The following is an 18,006-nucleotide window of genomic DNA, read 5'->3' as shown; positions in this document are numbered from 1 at the left end:
CTTAGCACAACAAAGCTCTTCCAAACCTGATCTGAGGTTTAGAACTGTCTCCTACTACTATCTCTGGTTCCATACACTTAGCCAAACCAAACTACCCATGGTTTCTGAAAACAAATAGCATTTCCATTTCTCTGCTTTTGCTACTCCCTTAGCTATATCCTACCCCTTTTTTCTCTGGACAAACTCATCTTCCTCCAAGTCTGTTTTCTCAAAATCCCTCACTTACCCAGGCACTTAGGCCCTATTTCAATGACACCAGGGTAGCTTGTCACACCCCAGTATTTATCACAGTATATCACAATTGTTTTCTTTTCCATTATGTAAGCTTTTAGATAGGATGTTTTTTCAGTCTTTGCATCCCCACAAACTAGAATAACTCTCACGCAGAACAAGGATCCAGGCCATGCAGACATTGCCACCACCCTGGATCTTCTTGCACCCATACATGGTCAACCCCACCATGTTCTTTGACATTGTTGCCAACAGCGAGCCCTTGGGCCACGTCTCCTTCAAACTGTTCGCAGACAAAGTTCCAAAGACAGCAGAAAACTTTCGTGCTCTGAGCACTGGGGAGAAAGGATTTGGTTATAAAGGTTCTTGCTTTCACAGAATTATTCTGGGATGTATGTGCCAGGGTAGTGACTTCACATGCCATGATGGCACAGGCGGTAAGTCCATCTATAGGGAGAAATTTGATGATGAGAATTTCATCCTGAAGTACACAAGTCCTGGCATCTTGTCCATGGCAAATGCTGGACCCAACACAAACGGTTCCAAGGTTTTCATCTGCACTGCCAAGACAGAGTGGCTGAATGGCAAGCATGTGGTCCTCAGCCAGGTGAAAGACAACATCAATGTTGTAACAGTCATAGAGCACTGTCTCCAGGAATGGCAAGACCAGCAAGAATATCACCATTACTGACTGTGGACAACTCTAATGAATTTGACATGTGTCTTATCTTAACCACCAGCCCATTCCTTCTATAGCTCAGGAGAGCACCTCTTCACCCCTACCTGCTTGGAATGTTCTATAATCTTCATGCTCTTGCCACAGTTCATTGGGTTCCATATTTTCCTTACCCTTTCCAAGTCTAGCTGGATTGCAGAATTAAGTTTATGATTATGAAATAAAGGCTAAAAAACAAAAAAAAAAGAATAAGGCTCCATTGATATTTCTTGCTGAATGAACGACTGTGAAAGCGTAAGAGGCACCATGAGGACATCTGGCCAAAATGGAGGCATAGACAGACACGCTGCATCTCCCTCCACAACTAAGAAGGAATACAACTACCTCAAAACTAGAGACAACCAGAAGTTCCAGAAAAATCAAGCTGCATGGAAGTCCAGCAAACAAAGATATAAAGAAGAAATACTCATCCAGACAGGTCATCCTCCTGACACTTTCTTGGACGGCACAGGTCTCTTGCCAATGAAGGAAGAGCCCAGCTACGAATTCTGAGAAGCCAAGACTTTGAACCTGTACTCAGCCAAATGGTCAATTAAGTAGAAGGGCAAATAGAGACGCTTTGGTGGCTTTGCCTAGATTCCAAAATAAAACAGAGCTTCCAGAAAAATGAACCAGGACTCCAAGAAATAAAGTAACCTAGAATGTCAGGAATAGTGTTAGCTGAGAATGATGCAGAAAAGGAAGATTAAAAAGAAAATACAAGATGCGTTAGATAATGATGCTTACATGAGTTTTCTTTAAGCTTCAAAGATTTAAGACATTGGATTACAGTCCTTCTCTATAGTCAATCATCATTCGTTCAAAGATGAATAATATTTAAATAATTAACATATTATAATGAATTTTTAAATAAATTTTTTATTCTTAGAATCAATTTGTAGTTGAAACACTGTTATGGAACAGAATATAAATACAAACCTTGATAATGTAAGAAAATCTAATAAAGAAATGAGAGTAAAAAAATAAATTAAAAAAAGAGGCACCACAAAAATTTCTGTTAAGCATAATCCTTTTATTTTCAGTTTACAAATCACTTTCTAATTTATGTTAATATCACCACCACTGAAAATCAGGTAAGGCAAGTATTATATCCCCCTTATACAGAAAACAGAGGCTCATCAGACACACTTATTTGCTCAAGACTACAACAGGTCCCATTAAAGGGCTTCGACAGGTCTGCTGTCTCCCAAGTTCAGTGCTTTAACCTTTTATATAGGCTGCCAAACGAGAGCAGAGAAGACAATGGAGACACTCAATCCACATTTGCTGCTTCTCCAGCTAGCCAAGAGCTTGAACTACAATGCAGTCCACAAGTCTCCAAGGCTACAGAGACAGATTAATTTAGTGAATTTAAGGTTGTGTGTTGGGAGTCAGACGGGACTTAAGATTCTAATCCTGGCTCCCCACTTACTTTGTGACCTTGAGTAAGTTATTGAAAGTCTAAAAACTTTACATTCCTCACCAAAACACAGAGATAATAACTTCCTCTCAGTTGCTGTGAGGTCTCAGAAGTATTTAGAATTACTCTTTCAACACTTACAGACCTATTAAGTGCCAGTCACTTTTCAGAGGTTAAACCCACAAAGTATTGGATAAAACTCTAGCAATTACTGCCAGGGCACATGTTTTCTACTGCATCCACAGGGGTCTAGGCCCCAAGAGTCAGTATAGCTAATACTCATACCAGAACCACCAGGAAGAAGCACCACAGATCAAGAATGATTACATGCCAGGAAGGAGGCCACCTCTCTTTCCCATTGCTACACCAAAAGGAAGGTCAGGGTCAAGTTTTTTACACCATTTTCTGCAAGGACAGCCCAATATATGTACACATGATCAAATCTCTCAAACAGCAGCCTCCCAAGAGTGACAGACGGTCATATTAGCTCAAGATGTCCCTTTTAGTCAACAGCAAAAAGTCGAATTAGAAAGAGTGGGGCTAATTCTGCCGCCTCTTAAGAGCAGAAATCTTTAGTCCAAAGTCAGGTAACGATGGGCTTGAGGTGGGTGTGCATTGACAGGGTTGGAGTAGGAGGTGTATGGGGCCACAAGCCTCTGCAAACTTATTTGTAAGAGTTTGTAAAAATTTGTGTATATGTATCTCCTAGAAAAAAGGTCCACTACATTTATCAGCATGTCAAGGGTTTATGCCCTTAAAGATAAACCACTGTCTTAAAATGATTAGGATAGAGAAGGAAAAAGGTTTCGTTCTTTCCATTCAAGGCAGCCTCCCTACTAGCCTAGGCTTAGCGTTGCTATAAACAATGCAGTCTCACATCCTCTCCCCACCCCAGTCTGGCCTCTGGTCACCATACCCGAGAAAACAGACAGAGAGAGACCTCAGGGATAAAGGTCTTTATTCAACAAAGTCATCTCACTCAATAACAAAAGAACAGGAGGTAACAACTCCCCCAAAACTCTAGAGCAGTATCTACCCCTGGTAGTAGGAAGCATGGCCCACTGACATTATCAGCTGCAGCTCAGAGGTTCTGGAGGCCACTTAGAGGTCATAATTGGGGTTCTTCCGAAGGATAACAAAACCTTCCAGAATGGGGGTGACAGGAAGAAACTCCTCAGTGGCCAATTCTGCCCGTTCCCCGTGGGCTAACAACACTGGGGTTGTGTGTGTCTGAAACCCCGTGATGGTCTTAGGTTTGCCAGCCTGGCCCACCACATCCACTGCCTGTAGGGTGAGAAAATTGAGATGAAGGGACTCCAGATGGAAATGCAGCAGCAACCCAGAGCCTATACCAGTTTTAGAGAAGCAGGTGTGTATGTGCATTCTCCAAGTTCTAGAGCCCTCCCCTCCGCTTAACCCCTCACCTGGCCCACACGGACAGACACTGGCAATGGCCGCAGCTCCTCATCAAATGTAACCAGCATTCGGGGCTGCATGGCAGCCACCAGCCCATACAATACATAGTGAGATTTGCCTAGGATGACTGAGGAAAAAAACACATGACAAACATGGTTAGAGGCATCAGGACAGGCCTGACCCGAACCTAGGGACCCCACTCCAGCCCTGACCCTTTAATCCCTCACTCATATAGCTGAACCCACATTCCTCTCCTCATATACTCTACTATAAACCAGAGATGTCCCTACCTTACTCTGCCCACAGCCCTTAAACTGATCATCACTTTCCCCTAGTCACTAAGGAGCAGAAACTGGGCTCAGTTCTCAAAAGAAAATTTCTTTGGGCCATATCAAACATGTGGGAGATGAAAGTTTCCTGAGGTGCATCACAGGAACAGCCTCAGAACAGAGCTAACTCAAAGTATTGCTCCTAAATGATCAAGGTGGCCCTGGCAGGGGTGGAGACAGGGCACTACATGCCACCATTTAGGATTCCTGATAGGAACTCACTGTTGCGAACATCCAGGAAAGAGACAAGCACAGTAAGCAGTCCAGCCACGGCCACTTGACTCATAAGCTGCCGGTCACTGTGGTAGGGGCAGAGGGTGAGTGTGCCTTTTCCTAAATGTGTCAGGCCCTGAAAAATACAGAAAGAAGTGGAGGTGGAGAATCACATCTGAAGAAACATCACCTAACTTGGCCACACAGAAATTCAACTCACACACATCCTCCCTCCAGACTGAACTCAAGGTCCCCTTCATGTCACTACATGTCTCCCTGCCATCCTCACATATATGTCCCTTGGCACACTCTAAGGAAGAGTTCTCTTCTTTACCTGTGCCAAGCGCACCATGAAGAGGTTGTTGGGGTCCTTGGCATGATACTGGGCTAACTGGCGTAGCATCGCAGCCAGACGGGCATTATTGGTACCTAGAAATGTTAAGCATCACACATGATTGAAAAAAATGACCTCAAACCTTTCCCCAAGCTGCTTATGATCTTTTTCTGATACTCACCACTACCCACCATGCCCATGGCAAAAATGGAGTTATAGGAAACTTCCGGGTCAGCATCATGGGAGAATTTGCTTAGGGTATCCAGGATGTTGAGTCGTGGATTTGAAACAGAAATTAAGGCCAGTGCTAAAGGCACAGCCCGTCGGAGTGTAGGCTCCCCATATCTCAGCTAGTAATAAAAGAAAATAACATGGGTACCACAGAAAACAGTAAAAATGAGCTTTGTTATAAGAATAGACTAAGAGGTAAAGGGGCGTTAGTCAAATTTTATAGAAAAGGCACAAAAGAACATTTCTCAACCATGGAAACCCATTAGGAGAGTCTCCTCTGGGGAGCCCCATGCATCGAACTCAGTATATTCCCCATCTACTCCACGTGGTACTCACTAGGTGGCCAAAGGTTCGTAGTGCCATCTCTGCACCGATCTCTTCCCCCATGGCAATAAGGGCAATCCCTAGCACAGCCACTCCCTGCAATGGAAGAGGCAGCAGAACCTAATAAGCTCAGGAAACAAAAAACACATTCTCACTCTTGATGGGAATTCTGTCTAAGAAGAAAAAGCTGTCCTGTGGGGCACACCCTTACCCCTCATGTATGGAACCCAGTCTTGTGCTATTTCAATACACAGCAATACCCAGAGGGGTTCAAACCCAAACCCAAACCAGTTCCCATGATCCCCTGCAAGCTTATCCTTCCTCACAGCCTCACTCAGAGAGTGCCCAGCTGCCCACAGAACCTGATGTGCTCCCATGTCAGCGGGGGCTTCTTTCTTGTCCTTGTCCTTCTTTTCCTTCTTGTCTTTGTCTTCCTCCTTTTCCTTGGAGTCAAAGTGTTCACTACAAATGTGGAGCAGTTGCTGCACCTTCAGTACATTCCCAGAGCCTGCAGCAGGATGGTAAGAGTGAGGAAGGACAGAAATGAGAAGGCACCAAAAAAAAAAAAAGCTTACTCCATCAATAGGAGAAGCTGAACAATCTATTACAGGTCAGAACGACCAAGTAAGGAGAAATAATCTGAAAAAAGGGTGTAGGAAAGAAATGAGGCGTCACTGGGAAGATCAAGACACAGACCTGCATAGGCACAAACATCCACCAATGTGTTGGCGAAACTGCGGAATGGCTCTGACACAACCTCCAGCGCAGCTAGGATTGCCTCGATGGCCTCTCCCTTCCCTGCAGGACAGATCAAGAGGTCAGAAGACACTTGCTTCCATACAGCACAGCCTGACACATAAACCCTCCCTGCTATATCCACTTACTGTCAGTCTTTTGCCCAAATAGAGAGACATCCCCTCACCCAGGTGATTGAGGCCCAATCCAAGAGGAAGCCAACGGGCATAAGTGTCCTTGAGCTCAGTCTCTGACTTCTCCATGATGGTCTGAAGGATAGTGGAAGTGACATCTCCATTGCAGGATCCCACTGCTATCATTCCACAGGCTAAAGCTGTCACACCTGCCACCTAGAAACGGGAAAATCAGTATTATGTGTAGTAAGTTATTAAGATAGTTGTTTACCTATCTTTGACTCCAGATAGCCAATTCCTACAGCCTGCTGTAACCCCACTGGGTAAAAATTCCTCCCTGATGCTAAGTCAAAGTAACAACAGTAGCAACAATTCACTGAATACTTACTGTGTCAGCCACTATGCCAACTGTTTTGCATACTATTGACATTTATAATCACAACAACCCCATGAAACAGGTCCTACTGTTATTCCTCTTTTAATGGTGAGAAAAATGAAACCTGAAGAGGTTATGCATCCAAAATCACCCTGCTTATAAGCAGAGATGGCAGGATTTGAACTGAGGTCTTTCTGACTAAAGCTTATGCTATACTTATCCATCACTAAAACGATTCTGCACAAGTAAGAAAATTTAGAGTTGACCAAAAACTAAAACGGTGAGTGAGAATCACCCACCCCAAGCTAGTTACTCCCCACTCTAGTCTGATACTTCCCCGTGGATCTCAAGGGCTGGAACTCAACACCAAAATGTTAACGCTTTAGTAACAACATCATGAGGACTGAGAATCCTAGTTCCAAGGGATTTCATTGAAAGTACTACACTTCCCTCTCCCAATCCCAATCCCATTTCTTTTTTCACTATTTATCACAGAGAATGGTGAACTCAGAGTACCTTCCCAACCTCCCCTAAATGACCAACAGCCTCTACTCACCTCCATACTGGACTTGGAATCTCCCATCACAGGCAGCAGCAGTGTTAGAACATCTTCACGATTAGAGCCAGCATAAGCCAAGCCTAGCCTGCAAAAGCCAAGGAGATGCAGTCCCCAACACACACCCCAAGATAGAACAAGGAAGAAACAATAAGATGGATCATTCATTCATCAATTAAACAGTCACCAAGAGCCAAATACTCAGCAGGTATGGTGGTAGTTAAAGGGTCAATTCCTGTTTTCACACAGCTTTCAAGCTGAGCACTACCAGAAACAGCAGCGATAAGTCTTACCCAAAGATGGAACCAAGTCTCATAGTGTTGCTGTTGTGCAGAACGTAGTCGGAGAGCAGTGCCAGAGCAGGGTCACACTCATTCCGGACCCCAGAGTTCACAATGCCACAGGCCAGGAGGGCTCCTGACTGCAAAATGCAAAGAGATTCTTCACTTAGGCTAGTGTACCTTTCTCACCATGAAGATGCATGATGGGCCTCAGAGCAGCACCCACCTTAATTGGAGTTAAAAACCAGGTGGACCTTACCAGTAAAAAGGAGGCCCTATGGGCCCTAGAAGAGGAAAGGGGAATGTCCCTATTAGTGGGCTGTGCCCAGACTAACCTTGATATAATCCTCAGAGGAGTACAGGTACTTGTCAATCTGGGTGAGGCCACCATCCACATCCCACAGCAGAATCATGCCAAGGGACGCAGCTGCACTTAACATTCCTATACCAAGGAAAAAAAATATCTAAAAATGGTCCTATACTGAGAAAACTATTACAAAGAGCTCTCCAAGGAGCTGCATTGGAGATCGCTTGTCAGGTAACGTATGAAACTAGGAGGACAACAGGAGTTACCAAAGCAACACAAAGACAAAGTATAAACAGAATTATACCATGGTCCTTGTTCTTGTAAAGCCATTTGTTGCCATCATCGGTCAGCAGCTTATCCTGGCCAAACGCTGCATTCACAAAGCCATTCACAAAAGAAGAGGCCAGGTTCATGCGGGCAGAGTCTACCTGAGAGCCACTGCCCCCAAACCCTGCACAGGAGGGAGAGAAAGGAAGGTTAATTTAGAGTAGGGCAAGGAAGGTGGTGGCTAGTCTCTGGTCTACAGGATAAAGGTGTTCGGCCAATCTATCACTCCTAATACAAGGGGCATAATTAACAATCCTCCAATTCCCACATATATGCACACGGCTACTCACTGTTGTTCTCTAGGTGGGTTTTATAGATGTCATCAGGCACCTTGGGCTCCATGATATCCAGCTGAAAAGAAGTCAAGAGGGTCACAACTGCTCCCCCAGTCCTCCCCTAGCTGTCCCTTCTGTTATCCCACTGAATGGCAATTCTAACCAACGACAGTCTAGTCACAGTAATAATAAGAGAGGTAAAATGTCAGATAGAATTACAACCAAGAAAGCCCTGACAGAAAAGGGCAAAACCTCGCCCTAGCCAGGTGACTCGGTTCATTGGACTATCATCCCATACACCAAAAGGTTGTCGGTTTGATCCCCCGTCGGTTGCATGCAGGAGGTAGCCAATCCATGTTTCTCTCTCACATAGATGTTTCTCTCTCTCTGAGATTAATGGGCATATCCTCTAGTGAGGATTAAAAAAATGAAAAGGGCAAAGTCTTACCTCCCGAGCTAAAGCCAAGAAGTTGCTATTGAGCTGCACATTGGACATGATCTCTGTCAGGTCCTCATACTCCTCCACATCTTCACTCAGCTCCAGAAACACCCCATGCCGGCCTAGCATGAAAGCCATCTGCTTCTGCACCACCCTGTAGGAGACAGCCATCACATCTGCTCAGCCCCTGTCCACTGAGGGCACAGAAAAGCCCCTCAAGCCCTAACTGGACACCAAAAGCCCCATCCATAAGATTATTTCTTCCTTTGCCGACTTCTTTCCCACATACACATCCTTGCAGGAGGTGAAGATGTCTTCTACCAGTTCCATGTCATTGAGCATCAATGCCAACCTCAGAGCTTCAGGGAAGCGACTGAACTTTCGGAACACACCCAAAGCACAGCGCAGTAGGGCAGAGTTCTCAGGCTCAGGCACATAATTCACACAACTACAAAGGTAAAAATAATAAAGGAATCAGAAGTTCCAGGCATTCATTTATCCCATTTAATTCACTCACCTAAAATAAATACTAAATGAAATATATATATATTCATTCCAGGCACTATGCTAGATGCTGGGACTACTAAGGAGACATGACATTTCCGTCCTCAAGTAGGTTACGGACATCAATAAATTAACTACAGTTTGATGCTACCCTTGAGGCAAATGCTCTGGGAAAATAAAGGGGGCACAGTTAAGAAAGACGTGCTGGGGCCCTGGCTGGTGTGGCTCAGTGGATTGAGAGCCAGCTTCTAAACCAGGCGGTCGCTGGTTCGATTCCCAGTCAGGTCACATGCCTGGGTTGTGGGCCAAGTCCCCAGTTGGGGGTGTCCAAGAGGCAATCACACATTGATGTTTCTCTCCTACCCTTTCCCCGTTCTAAAAATAAATAAATAAAACCTTTAAAAAAAATAAGTAAAAAGGAAGAAGTTCTGGGAAGGTAGGCCTGTTACCATTCCCTACCATACTTGCTCACCTGGTGAGATAGAGGCAGACCTTTGCATATGCATTCTCATCAATATCCTTCTCCAGCATATCCACCTGCTCAATTTCCATAAGCAGATCGCAGGCCTCATGCTCTGCATTGTGGGCCATGTTATAGGGGACAATCTCCTTCACCAAGGTCAGCAGTGGCTCCCGCTGTGTCTTCTCCGCGTCATCCAGCTCCTGCCACTCCTTAGCCACTTCTCCTGCCAGATGCCTGTGGACAGGCCCAAACCATTAGGGGAGTACAGCTTCATAGGAAGCACTTCCCTGTGGGTCATGAGATTCAGTACTGGGACGCATTACCCTGGTACTCCAAGACGAACAGTGCTCTTAAAACCGAACTCAGAATTATGCCTCAGAACTCCCTTCAGATTACCAAAAAAAGGGTCTTACCTGACATACTCATGACCCCATGATGCCAATTCCTCCTGGGAGCCCACTAGCCGATACTTGAGGCATTCACGCTCCCCACTCATGGTCATGGCCAAAACGGAGATGATATCAGCAGCAAAACGCTTTAAAGAAACCAGTCTTTGAAGTCAAATCCAGGGTAAGGGGTGTTATATATTATGGAATCAAGATCACTGTCACTACCCCCAAAATTAAGTATTACCTACACACCAGCCTCATTACTAGAAATTTATATATGGCATCTAAGCTAAGCCTCATGGTATCGCCAAGATTAGTGTTGCTATCTCTTTTAAAACAACATGGCTGAGGGTGGTAATATGGGGAAAGTGGAGAAATGTGGACTCTCACTTTTATTCTAATCACAATAATAAACTATTAGAAGGTTTCAAGCAAAAAGATTCACAATCTAGAAAGACCACTACGATCACTGTATGAAAGACAAACTGTGTAGGAAGTCAAAAACAAAAGGAAGATGGTCAGCGAGCAGGCTGCTGCAGAGATTCAGGTGATAACTGATGATGTCCTGGATTAGGGTTGTTACACCAGGCAAAGAAGTGATTGAATTGGGGGTATAGTCTAACGATAAAACAACTGAATGTATGTGAGCTATCAGGAAAGAAAAAAAATTAAGGTTACACGTAAGTTAAATATAGATCACAGCCCTGGCTGGTGTGGCTCAGTGGATTGAGCATGAGCCAACCAAAGGGTCGCTGGTTCAATTCCCAGTCAAGGAACCTGCATGGGTTGCGGGCCAGGTCCCCAGCTGGGGGCACAGGAGAGGCAATCACATATTGATGTTTCTCTCCCTCCCTTCCCCTCTCTCTAAAAATAAATAAATAAAACCTTTAAAAATATATACAGATCATGATCATAAAATCCCCAAGGTCCAATATATAAGACAGAAACAGTGTCTTCTGAGAAGGCCAACCTCCTGTCAGCTCTCACGTGAGTGTTTTGACTGTGATAAGCTGTTCAATCAGCTCAGGGCTTGGGTCTATCAAAGTCCCCACGAGCATCGGGGGTCCTCATGAAAAGGAATTCCTAAACCAGACCTCCACCAGCTTCAGATACAGTTTTACCTTATTCTCCCCAGGGGCCATCTTCTCATATATTTCCTTCAGCTTGCCATAGTGCGGGCGCAGAAATTTGAGAGGCTTGGGCACTGAAGTCATGGACGTTGTTGAAGAACGAATCTGCCTCCGCAGTTCTTCTAGGGCCGGTCGGTACAGGGACGTGTCCTTCTCCTGATCAGATGTGAGGGTCCGACAAAAGAGTCACATCCCTCAAGACATAATCCATAGGTGTCTAGGAAAGTCACTGTCTTATTCCTCTGTGATCCCCCCAACTACCTGGCACAAGAACAAATGAGCCTAGTTAAGAGTTCGAGAACAGCTTCTCCCAGAGAAAAAGCTACAAAGTGTTTCAAATATCCTTTGTTACTTTCCGCCCTCACAACAGGGTCATAACACGGATCCTAACACAGTCCATCTTTCCCTGTACCTCACTTAGTTGTTGCCCCAAAATGGAATAAAGCAAACAAATGGGAAAGCTCCAAATACGCATCCACATATCATGACTCACCCCCAGTCGTTCCACGAGCATCTCCAGTTCATCCTGAAGCTGTTTGTCCTCCTCAGACTGGTGGGTTGGGGGAAGAAGCTCATCAAGAGAAGGAATCCCAAACATATCATCCTTCCATCCACCCTGGGGCAGGTAGGCAGTAAGCCTGCCTCCTTAGGAGGGACCAGGCGGAGAAGGGAAGAGAGCGGGAAGGGGAAGCCCTGGTGGGAAGGCAGCCTGGCTTCTGGACCAGTCTCTGCTTGAATGCCGTTCTAAAACACGGGGTGGCACTGATCCGCCCCGGCCCACCTCAAGAGGCGGTGGTGAGGGCTGGCGGGGGCGGCGGAGGGGACAGCGCGGAACGCAGAATGAGGGGCAGGGAGGCGGGGTGCCGAGAGCCCGGAGGATCACCCCATCCGCCCACTCCGGGGCGCGGTGGGGTTGTTGGGAGTCTGGCCCGAGGCCTGCGGAGCCGCCGTGACTCAGCCCAAGGCCTCCTTCTCCGGCTCCCGGGGCCGCGCCTCACCAGCTCCTGCTCTTTGTCTTTGTCCCCGGCATCCCGCCGGTCCTTGCCGCCCGGCTTCTCCTCTGCACCGCCGGGGGCCGTCGATGGGGACTGCTGGGTCTGCAGCGATGCCTTGTCTCGGCCGCCTTCCTCCATCACTGCTGCCACTGCCGGCCAGCTGCCCTCGAACCGCTCCGACGGCCCCGTTTCCCAGGTAGCCTCGCGGCTTCACCCACGGTACCCCTCCTCCTTGCTGAGCCCGCCTGCGACCGGAAACAACTCCACGGTCTGGGAGTCTCGGACCCCGCCCCCGGAAGCCAAATGGAAACTACAATTCCCACCTTTCCGCGCGCTATGGGAGCTGCCCCAGGACCTGCAGTTTTCTGAACGCCGTGGAACTGTGCAGTTTTGGATTCAAGTGTGCTCGCTGCTGTTGGAGGTGAGCTGGCTGTGGGCTGAGAGACTACCCAAAGGCTTCCTCATAGCGCTGTGACTACTACCCATAGGGACACCCCAGTTGGCTGCGTGGTGGGACAAACGGAGGAAATTCTTGGAAGCCGGGACGCTCTATTGCCGTCTGGGTGAAGTTTGTGTAATCTATGTGTAGCCCCACACCACTGTGGAATATTAACCTTATTACATACCCTCCCTCGGTTGAAGGAGAGTGCTCTAATATTACCGTGAGGATATGACTGCCATCTTAAATCCACCTGCGGAAACAGGTGGAATAGAACTCAATAAATAAAATCTTATGCTCCACTGCTAAGTTCTGGAGCTAAAAACGGAACAAGACAAGGTATTTGTCCTCTCTCTCTTGGTCTTAATCGGGTATGATGGACACTGTTAGGAGTGATTTTAAATATTACATATTGTTCTCACATCCTTTTGAGTTTGGTAGGATTGTGTCCTTTTCACAGAAGAAATCATATATAGTAAGGAGTAGAATCAGGATTTGAACATTGGTCTTTTCAATCTTCCAAGCTCTTGACTGTTTCAGGCAGACTTCAAAGTTTGTTCTTCAGTTTGAGCTGTGTGTATGTATCTAGAAGGTAAGAAAAGAGGAAGTAATTCTTCTGCCCTTCAATCTCGTGAGAACATTCACCATTTGGCCTGCAGTCTTATTTTACGGGTTCTAGGGCATTAAAGAACACAAACTTTGTTTTAAAAAAACAAAAACACTAGTGTGGTTAACACTGAGTGAATGTTGGCTAAATATATGCACAGATATAGGTGTAAAGGTTTGAAGCGTATTTTAATGCCTGTTGCTCTTTTCTACTCAATGCTAGGATTCTAGGAATGACTTTGCATATCCATCACTAATGACTCCCCCAGCCATGGTCTGCTGACAGAAATTGGGCAGACTGTAGCTGTTCTGACTATACTATTTCTGACATCAAGTTGTTCATACATTCCTCTGCTTTCTTCAGTCAGCTGTAAAGGTATTTATCCTAAATCACTTGTTTTTCCATGACTTCCTTCTATCAGAGCTCAGATTTTTGTCCTTTATACCAGTCACATCACATCTTGGAGGAGATGAGGCGATGTAGCATAAAACACAAGCTATTCATAGCTGATGAGTCCAGATAAAGTGTATGAATGTTTGTTGTGTACTGTTTCAACTTTTTGGTAGGCTTGAAATGTTTCAAAATAAAAAGTTGGGGGTGAGTGGGAAAACCTAAGCTTTACAGAGCAGCAGACTTGGTGTTTAAAACCAGATTCTGCCCTTCACTAGTTGTGATAACAGGGAAAGTTTTCTAACCTCTCTCAGCCTGGTTTCTGCCTTTCTGAAATGTGGGTAATGAAGCATCTCTCTTGTAAGTTGTTATGAGAATGATATAAGACAATGTATATAAAGTGTTTGGCTAGGTGCCTGGCAACTGGAAAGCAGACAGTTGTCATTTTCCAGCAACCTGAAATCTGCAGGGCTGAGGTAAACATTCGTGTTCCCTGCTCCTCACCTCCAAGCACTCAAGCCCCCATGCCTTTCTAGCCAAATGCAAATATCTGGCAGTTATTTCAAGGCCTTGTGATAACATTAATGACCTGCCTCAAGTTTCATTTCTGTCAGATTGCCTTCCCAGAAGCACTCCTTCCTACCATTTGGCCAGATTCCCAGCCTTGTGGCCAGATTGCTCTCCAATCAGAGCCAGCCCTTCACCTGTCCCTTCTTACCACCTTCCTTCATATTGCATCCACAATCCTGCCCTGCTGCCCCCAAATTCATGACCTGAGATGTAGAACTACCCATCTTATGGATGGCTCTATTTATCTGAGAACCATTCAAACCAAAGTATCACTTACTTAACACTAGATGTGCCCCTGGCAGGATACAGCATTGCACTGTTTCCGCTAGGTTGCTACTTTCTTTGTGTGATATGTTTCAAACGGATTGCCCTGTCCTTTGTTACTGTTAACTCCCAGGATGGAAGATGTTACAGTCCCCTCCTTTCATACCTACTGTTATAACTTCTCCAACTCTCACCTCTCATTATACTCCTTTCACCTACCCCTTCTAATCATCCTAAACATTTCACCATTTATGAAGATGCCCTGCCCTTCAAGCTGACCAGCCTTTTCATGTTGATATTCCTCCTGTATGGAATGCCCTTCACTGTTTTCATCTAGAAAATTCTTCCATCCTCTGCACTCCAGCTCAGTGTTACCTTTTTAGAACACTTTTCCTGTTCTACCCTTCAAGTTACTCATTTCTTCCCTGTACTCACACCATGCTTGATACATATCTCTTCCTCCTTAGACTCTGAGCTCTTGGAGGACAGAAATTGTGTCCTCTTCATCTTTGTGTCCATAGCTCCCAACCTAATACCTGGTTTATGGTAGGCCCTGACAAATATTTCTTGAATGGATAGATGGATGGATGGGTGGATGGTTTTGCATTCATCTTCAGCTCATCTTTATGTATAATCATGGCAGAGTGGGGCATTGGATACTGTCCAGATTCTCCATTTGTGAGTCTTGATAGGCCCTGTAAAACTGTGCTTACTTTGTAAGGGACTCCCTTCCAGCCTGACATTTCCAGCATGCTTCCAAGTGTGAAGTCATATTGTTTGACATATGTTACCTAGTTATGCATGGGAATTAATCAAACTTCCCAACAGGACAGCATAAAGTATATCCCTGCACCTTACCAATAATTTCTCTTGTGTCCACTCAGGAGTACCACCTTTAAACCCCCTTCTGCCTTAACACACCAGTACATATCACAGATGTATGTTCATCAGCATGGCAAGGCTACTAACGGTGAAGGTCTGTCACCTGATGTTTACCTTGCCTTGCCTTTAGAATCAAGCACCTGCAGAGTGCTCAACAAACAGGTGCTACCTGGCTTAATTTCAACTCAACATGTGCCTAGTTTCCTGGTAGTCACATGTGCCTGGCCCAAGGGAGCTGGGTAGCATGGAAATGTACCTGCTGATGACTTAGAAGACTAAATGATGGTGATTAAGAGCATATGAGTTCCAAATATTATTTTAATGCTGACTTACCTGACATTGGAAGTTATGTAATCTTTTCCCTTAGTTTCTCCACTTGTAAAACAGATGATAGAACTTCTTATAAGTTATTGTGGGAATTTAATAAGATGATGTTTTAAAATTTTTTTTTTATTTATTTTTAGAGAGGGAAAGGAAGGGATAAAGAGAGGGAGAGAAACATTGATGCACGAGAGAAACATAAACTGGTTGCCTCTTGTGCGCCCCCACCTGGGGACCAGGCCTGCAACCCACGCATGTGCCCTGCCTTGGAATCGAATCAGTGACCCTTTGGTTCGTAGGCAGATACTCAGTCCACTGAACCACACTAACCAGGGCTGAGATGATGGTTTTAAAGTGCTTATCACAGGCTTAAACAAAATAGCGACTCAGTAAATGAAAGCTGCTGCTTATTATTAGACCCTTTGACCTTTCTGCAAATATGGAATTTCTATGTCACAGTGGCCAGTTGGTCAGCTTTCTAGGTTGGTCTTCAAAATAAGATGTCAAGCAAAGCTTTGTGCTACCAAACCTCTCTCCTCGCTCATTATGCTCTCTGACATGACAAATGTCATCCTCTGTGCAACACCCAAACTTCACATAATTCCTCAATATGTCTTTGGGTTCTGGACTTTGCTAAGCCCATGAATTACTTTTTAAAACATTAAAGCTGAATCGGTCTTTACACATCATCTCATCCAAACCATTTATTCTACAAACTGTGAAGTATACTGAGCCCTGAAGAGGGGTGAGCCATGCCTAGTGTCACACACGTAGGGGGTTGCAGAACTGGAGCCAGAACCATGTTTCCAGATGCGACGGCCCTCATCTTTCTGATACATTTTGCTGTCTCTACGAGAAGCTCCAAGAGGCTCAAGCCATGCAGTCTTAGAGTTCCCAAGGCCACTTGCTCCCTTCCGAGGAGCCCGCTGTTTCCTTCTTTTGGTGAGCAGCCAGTACTTCCAAGTTACTTGACAGGGGCCCAAATATAGCTCTTTATGGGGACAGTCTGGTGCTGGAACAGGATACAAACTATGGGACACCTGCTAGTGCCATCACCCAGGGACCAGGGACCCCAGCACCAATCACTGGCCAAGCTTCCCTCTTAACCCTTCCAAACTCATCAAACCCACCCCCACCTTGGGGAACACTGAGTTTCAAAGAGAAGTGAAACTGGGCTCTTCCCACTATTCTGCTCTAGTTCTCATTTTACAGATAAAGAAACTGAGGCTCGCCCTGGCTGCTGTGGCTCAGTGGATTGAGCGTCGACCTGCAAGCCAAGTGTCACTGGTTCGATTCCCAGTTAGGGCACATGACTAGGTTGCACGTCAGGTCCCCAGTTGGGGGCGCAAGTGAGAGGCAACCACACAGTGATGTTTCTCTCCCTCTCTTTCTCCTTTCCCCTCTCTCTAAAAATAAAATAAATAAACAAGAAACAAATAAATAAATTTAAAAAAGAAAGAAAGAAACTGAGGTTCATGGAGGTTAAGGAATAGGTTCAAGTTCATGTAACTATCAGAGCTTCAATTTCAATCCAGGCCTCTTTGACTTAAGTGACATGGTTAGGGTTCTATCTGCCAAATGGAAACCGGAGGACTTATAAAATACATGGCTACGAGGACTAGATGAATCCATGAAGGTGTAAGCGCTACTAGAAGGAGTCACTTGAGAGAAGGTACCATCTTACTCATCTTTGCATCACCGGTGCCTGGCACATTGTTGGTAGTAACCAATACATTTTAAAAAATATATCTGTGAATGTATAAATTAATAAATGAATGAAGAAAGAAATGAGCCACCTAGCAGAGGTGCCTGGAACACAAGAAGTTTTCCATAAATGCTTCTTTTCCTCCCTCACTCTGGAGGGTGTTGGCCATACCTGCATTCTCTGTGCCTGGCACTCCCCATAGGCTTGATGAGTGTATGTAGGTGAGGCGAGTGACTCTCAGGAGCACTGAGCCTTCGAGGGCCTAGGGAAATGCTTCTCTTTTCAGCCATGAGCAGAGGCCAGTGCTCTGAGCTCCAGGCAATGGTGTGCTACCTTGGCCAGGCTTCCCTCCATGGAAGGGTGAGGGCCACCCATCTTTCAAGCTCACCCTGGCCCAGCAATTACCTAGACTCAGTGTCAGACCCAACTGCATGCATCAGGAGAGGGCTGTGGCAAATCCTTCCAGCTGCAGAACAGCTGGCAATGGGGATAAGGCCATCAGTGAGCACAGGATGTACTCTGTCCAGTCAGACCCAACTTCATTCCACTCTTCCATCCTGCCTCTCTTTCTCTGTCTTCTTGGGGCTTTAAATCTCCATCCCATTTCTGGTGAGTGAGTTAATGAGTGTCTGACATACAGTAGGTGCTTAATAAATGTTGTTGGAATGAGTAAATGAATAAATGAAAACAGGACTGAAGGAAGA

The 18,006-nt window shown here is 45.5% G+C and overlaps 1 protein-coding gene across 1 annotated transcript; it reads right to left on the bottom strand.

Annotated features, from left to right (window-relative positions):
• Window positions 1-3,307: 3,307 nt before the first annotated feature.
• Window positions 3,308-12,344, bottom strand: PSMD2 (proteasome 26S subunit ubiquitin receptor, non-ATPase 2). The gene is made up of 21 exons (XM_090274748.1): window positions 12,128-12,344; window positions 11,623-11,679; window positions 11,121-11,285; window positions 10,024-10,145; window positions 9,620-9,844; window positions 8,933-9,091; window positions 8,653-8,797; window positions 8,220-8,280; window positions 7,907-8,053; window positions 7,631-7,737; window positions 7,308-7,435; window positions 7,015-7,102; window positions 6,136-6,298; window positions 5,910-6,011; window positions 5,576-5,721; window positions 5,226-5,309; window positions 4,840-5,008; window positions 4,659-4,753; window positions 4,334-4,460; window positions 3,791-3,909; window positions 3,308-3,650 (listed from the first exon to the last, which is right to left on the bottom strand). Exons 1-21 carry the CDS (start codon window positions 12,260-12,262, stop codon window positions 3,468-3,470), a joined length of 2,727 nt encoding a protein of 908 aa, XP_090130874.1. The 5' UTR covers window positions 12,263-12,344; the 3' UTR covers window positions 3,308-3,467.
• Between the last annotated feature and the right edge of the window lie 5,662 nt (window positions 12,345-18,006).

The sequence above is a fragment of the Furipterus horrens genome, unplaced genomic scaffold (assembly GCF_987537825.1).
Source record: "Furipterus horrens unplaced genomic scaffold, mFurHor1.1.pri manual_scaffold_1, whole genome shotgun sequence".
Taxonomy (NCBI): domain Eukaryota; kingdom Metazoa; phylum Chordata; class Mammalia; order Chiroptera; family Furipteridae; genus Furipterus; species Furipterus horrens.
The sequence above is the reverse complement of the archived record's forward strand: the minus strand, read 5'-3'. Positions and strand labels throughout refer to the sequence as shown.

Coding starts and splice junctions, on each gene's coding strand:
- PSMD2 (XM_090274748.1), bottom strand. CDS start 12,262: ATGGAGGAAGGCGGCCGAGACAAGGCATCGCTGCAGACCCAGCAGTCC. Junction 11,286..11,622: donor TGCTCGTGGAACGACTGGGG/GTGAGTCATGAT, acceptor ACATCTGATCAG/GAGAAGGACACGTCCCTGTA. Junction 9,092..9,619: donor GTCTGCCTCTATCTCACCAG/GTGAGCAAGTAT, acceptor TTACCTTTGTAG/TTGTGTGAATTATGTGCCTG.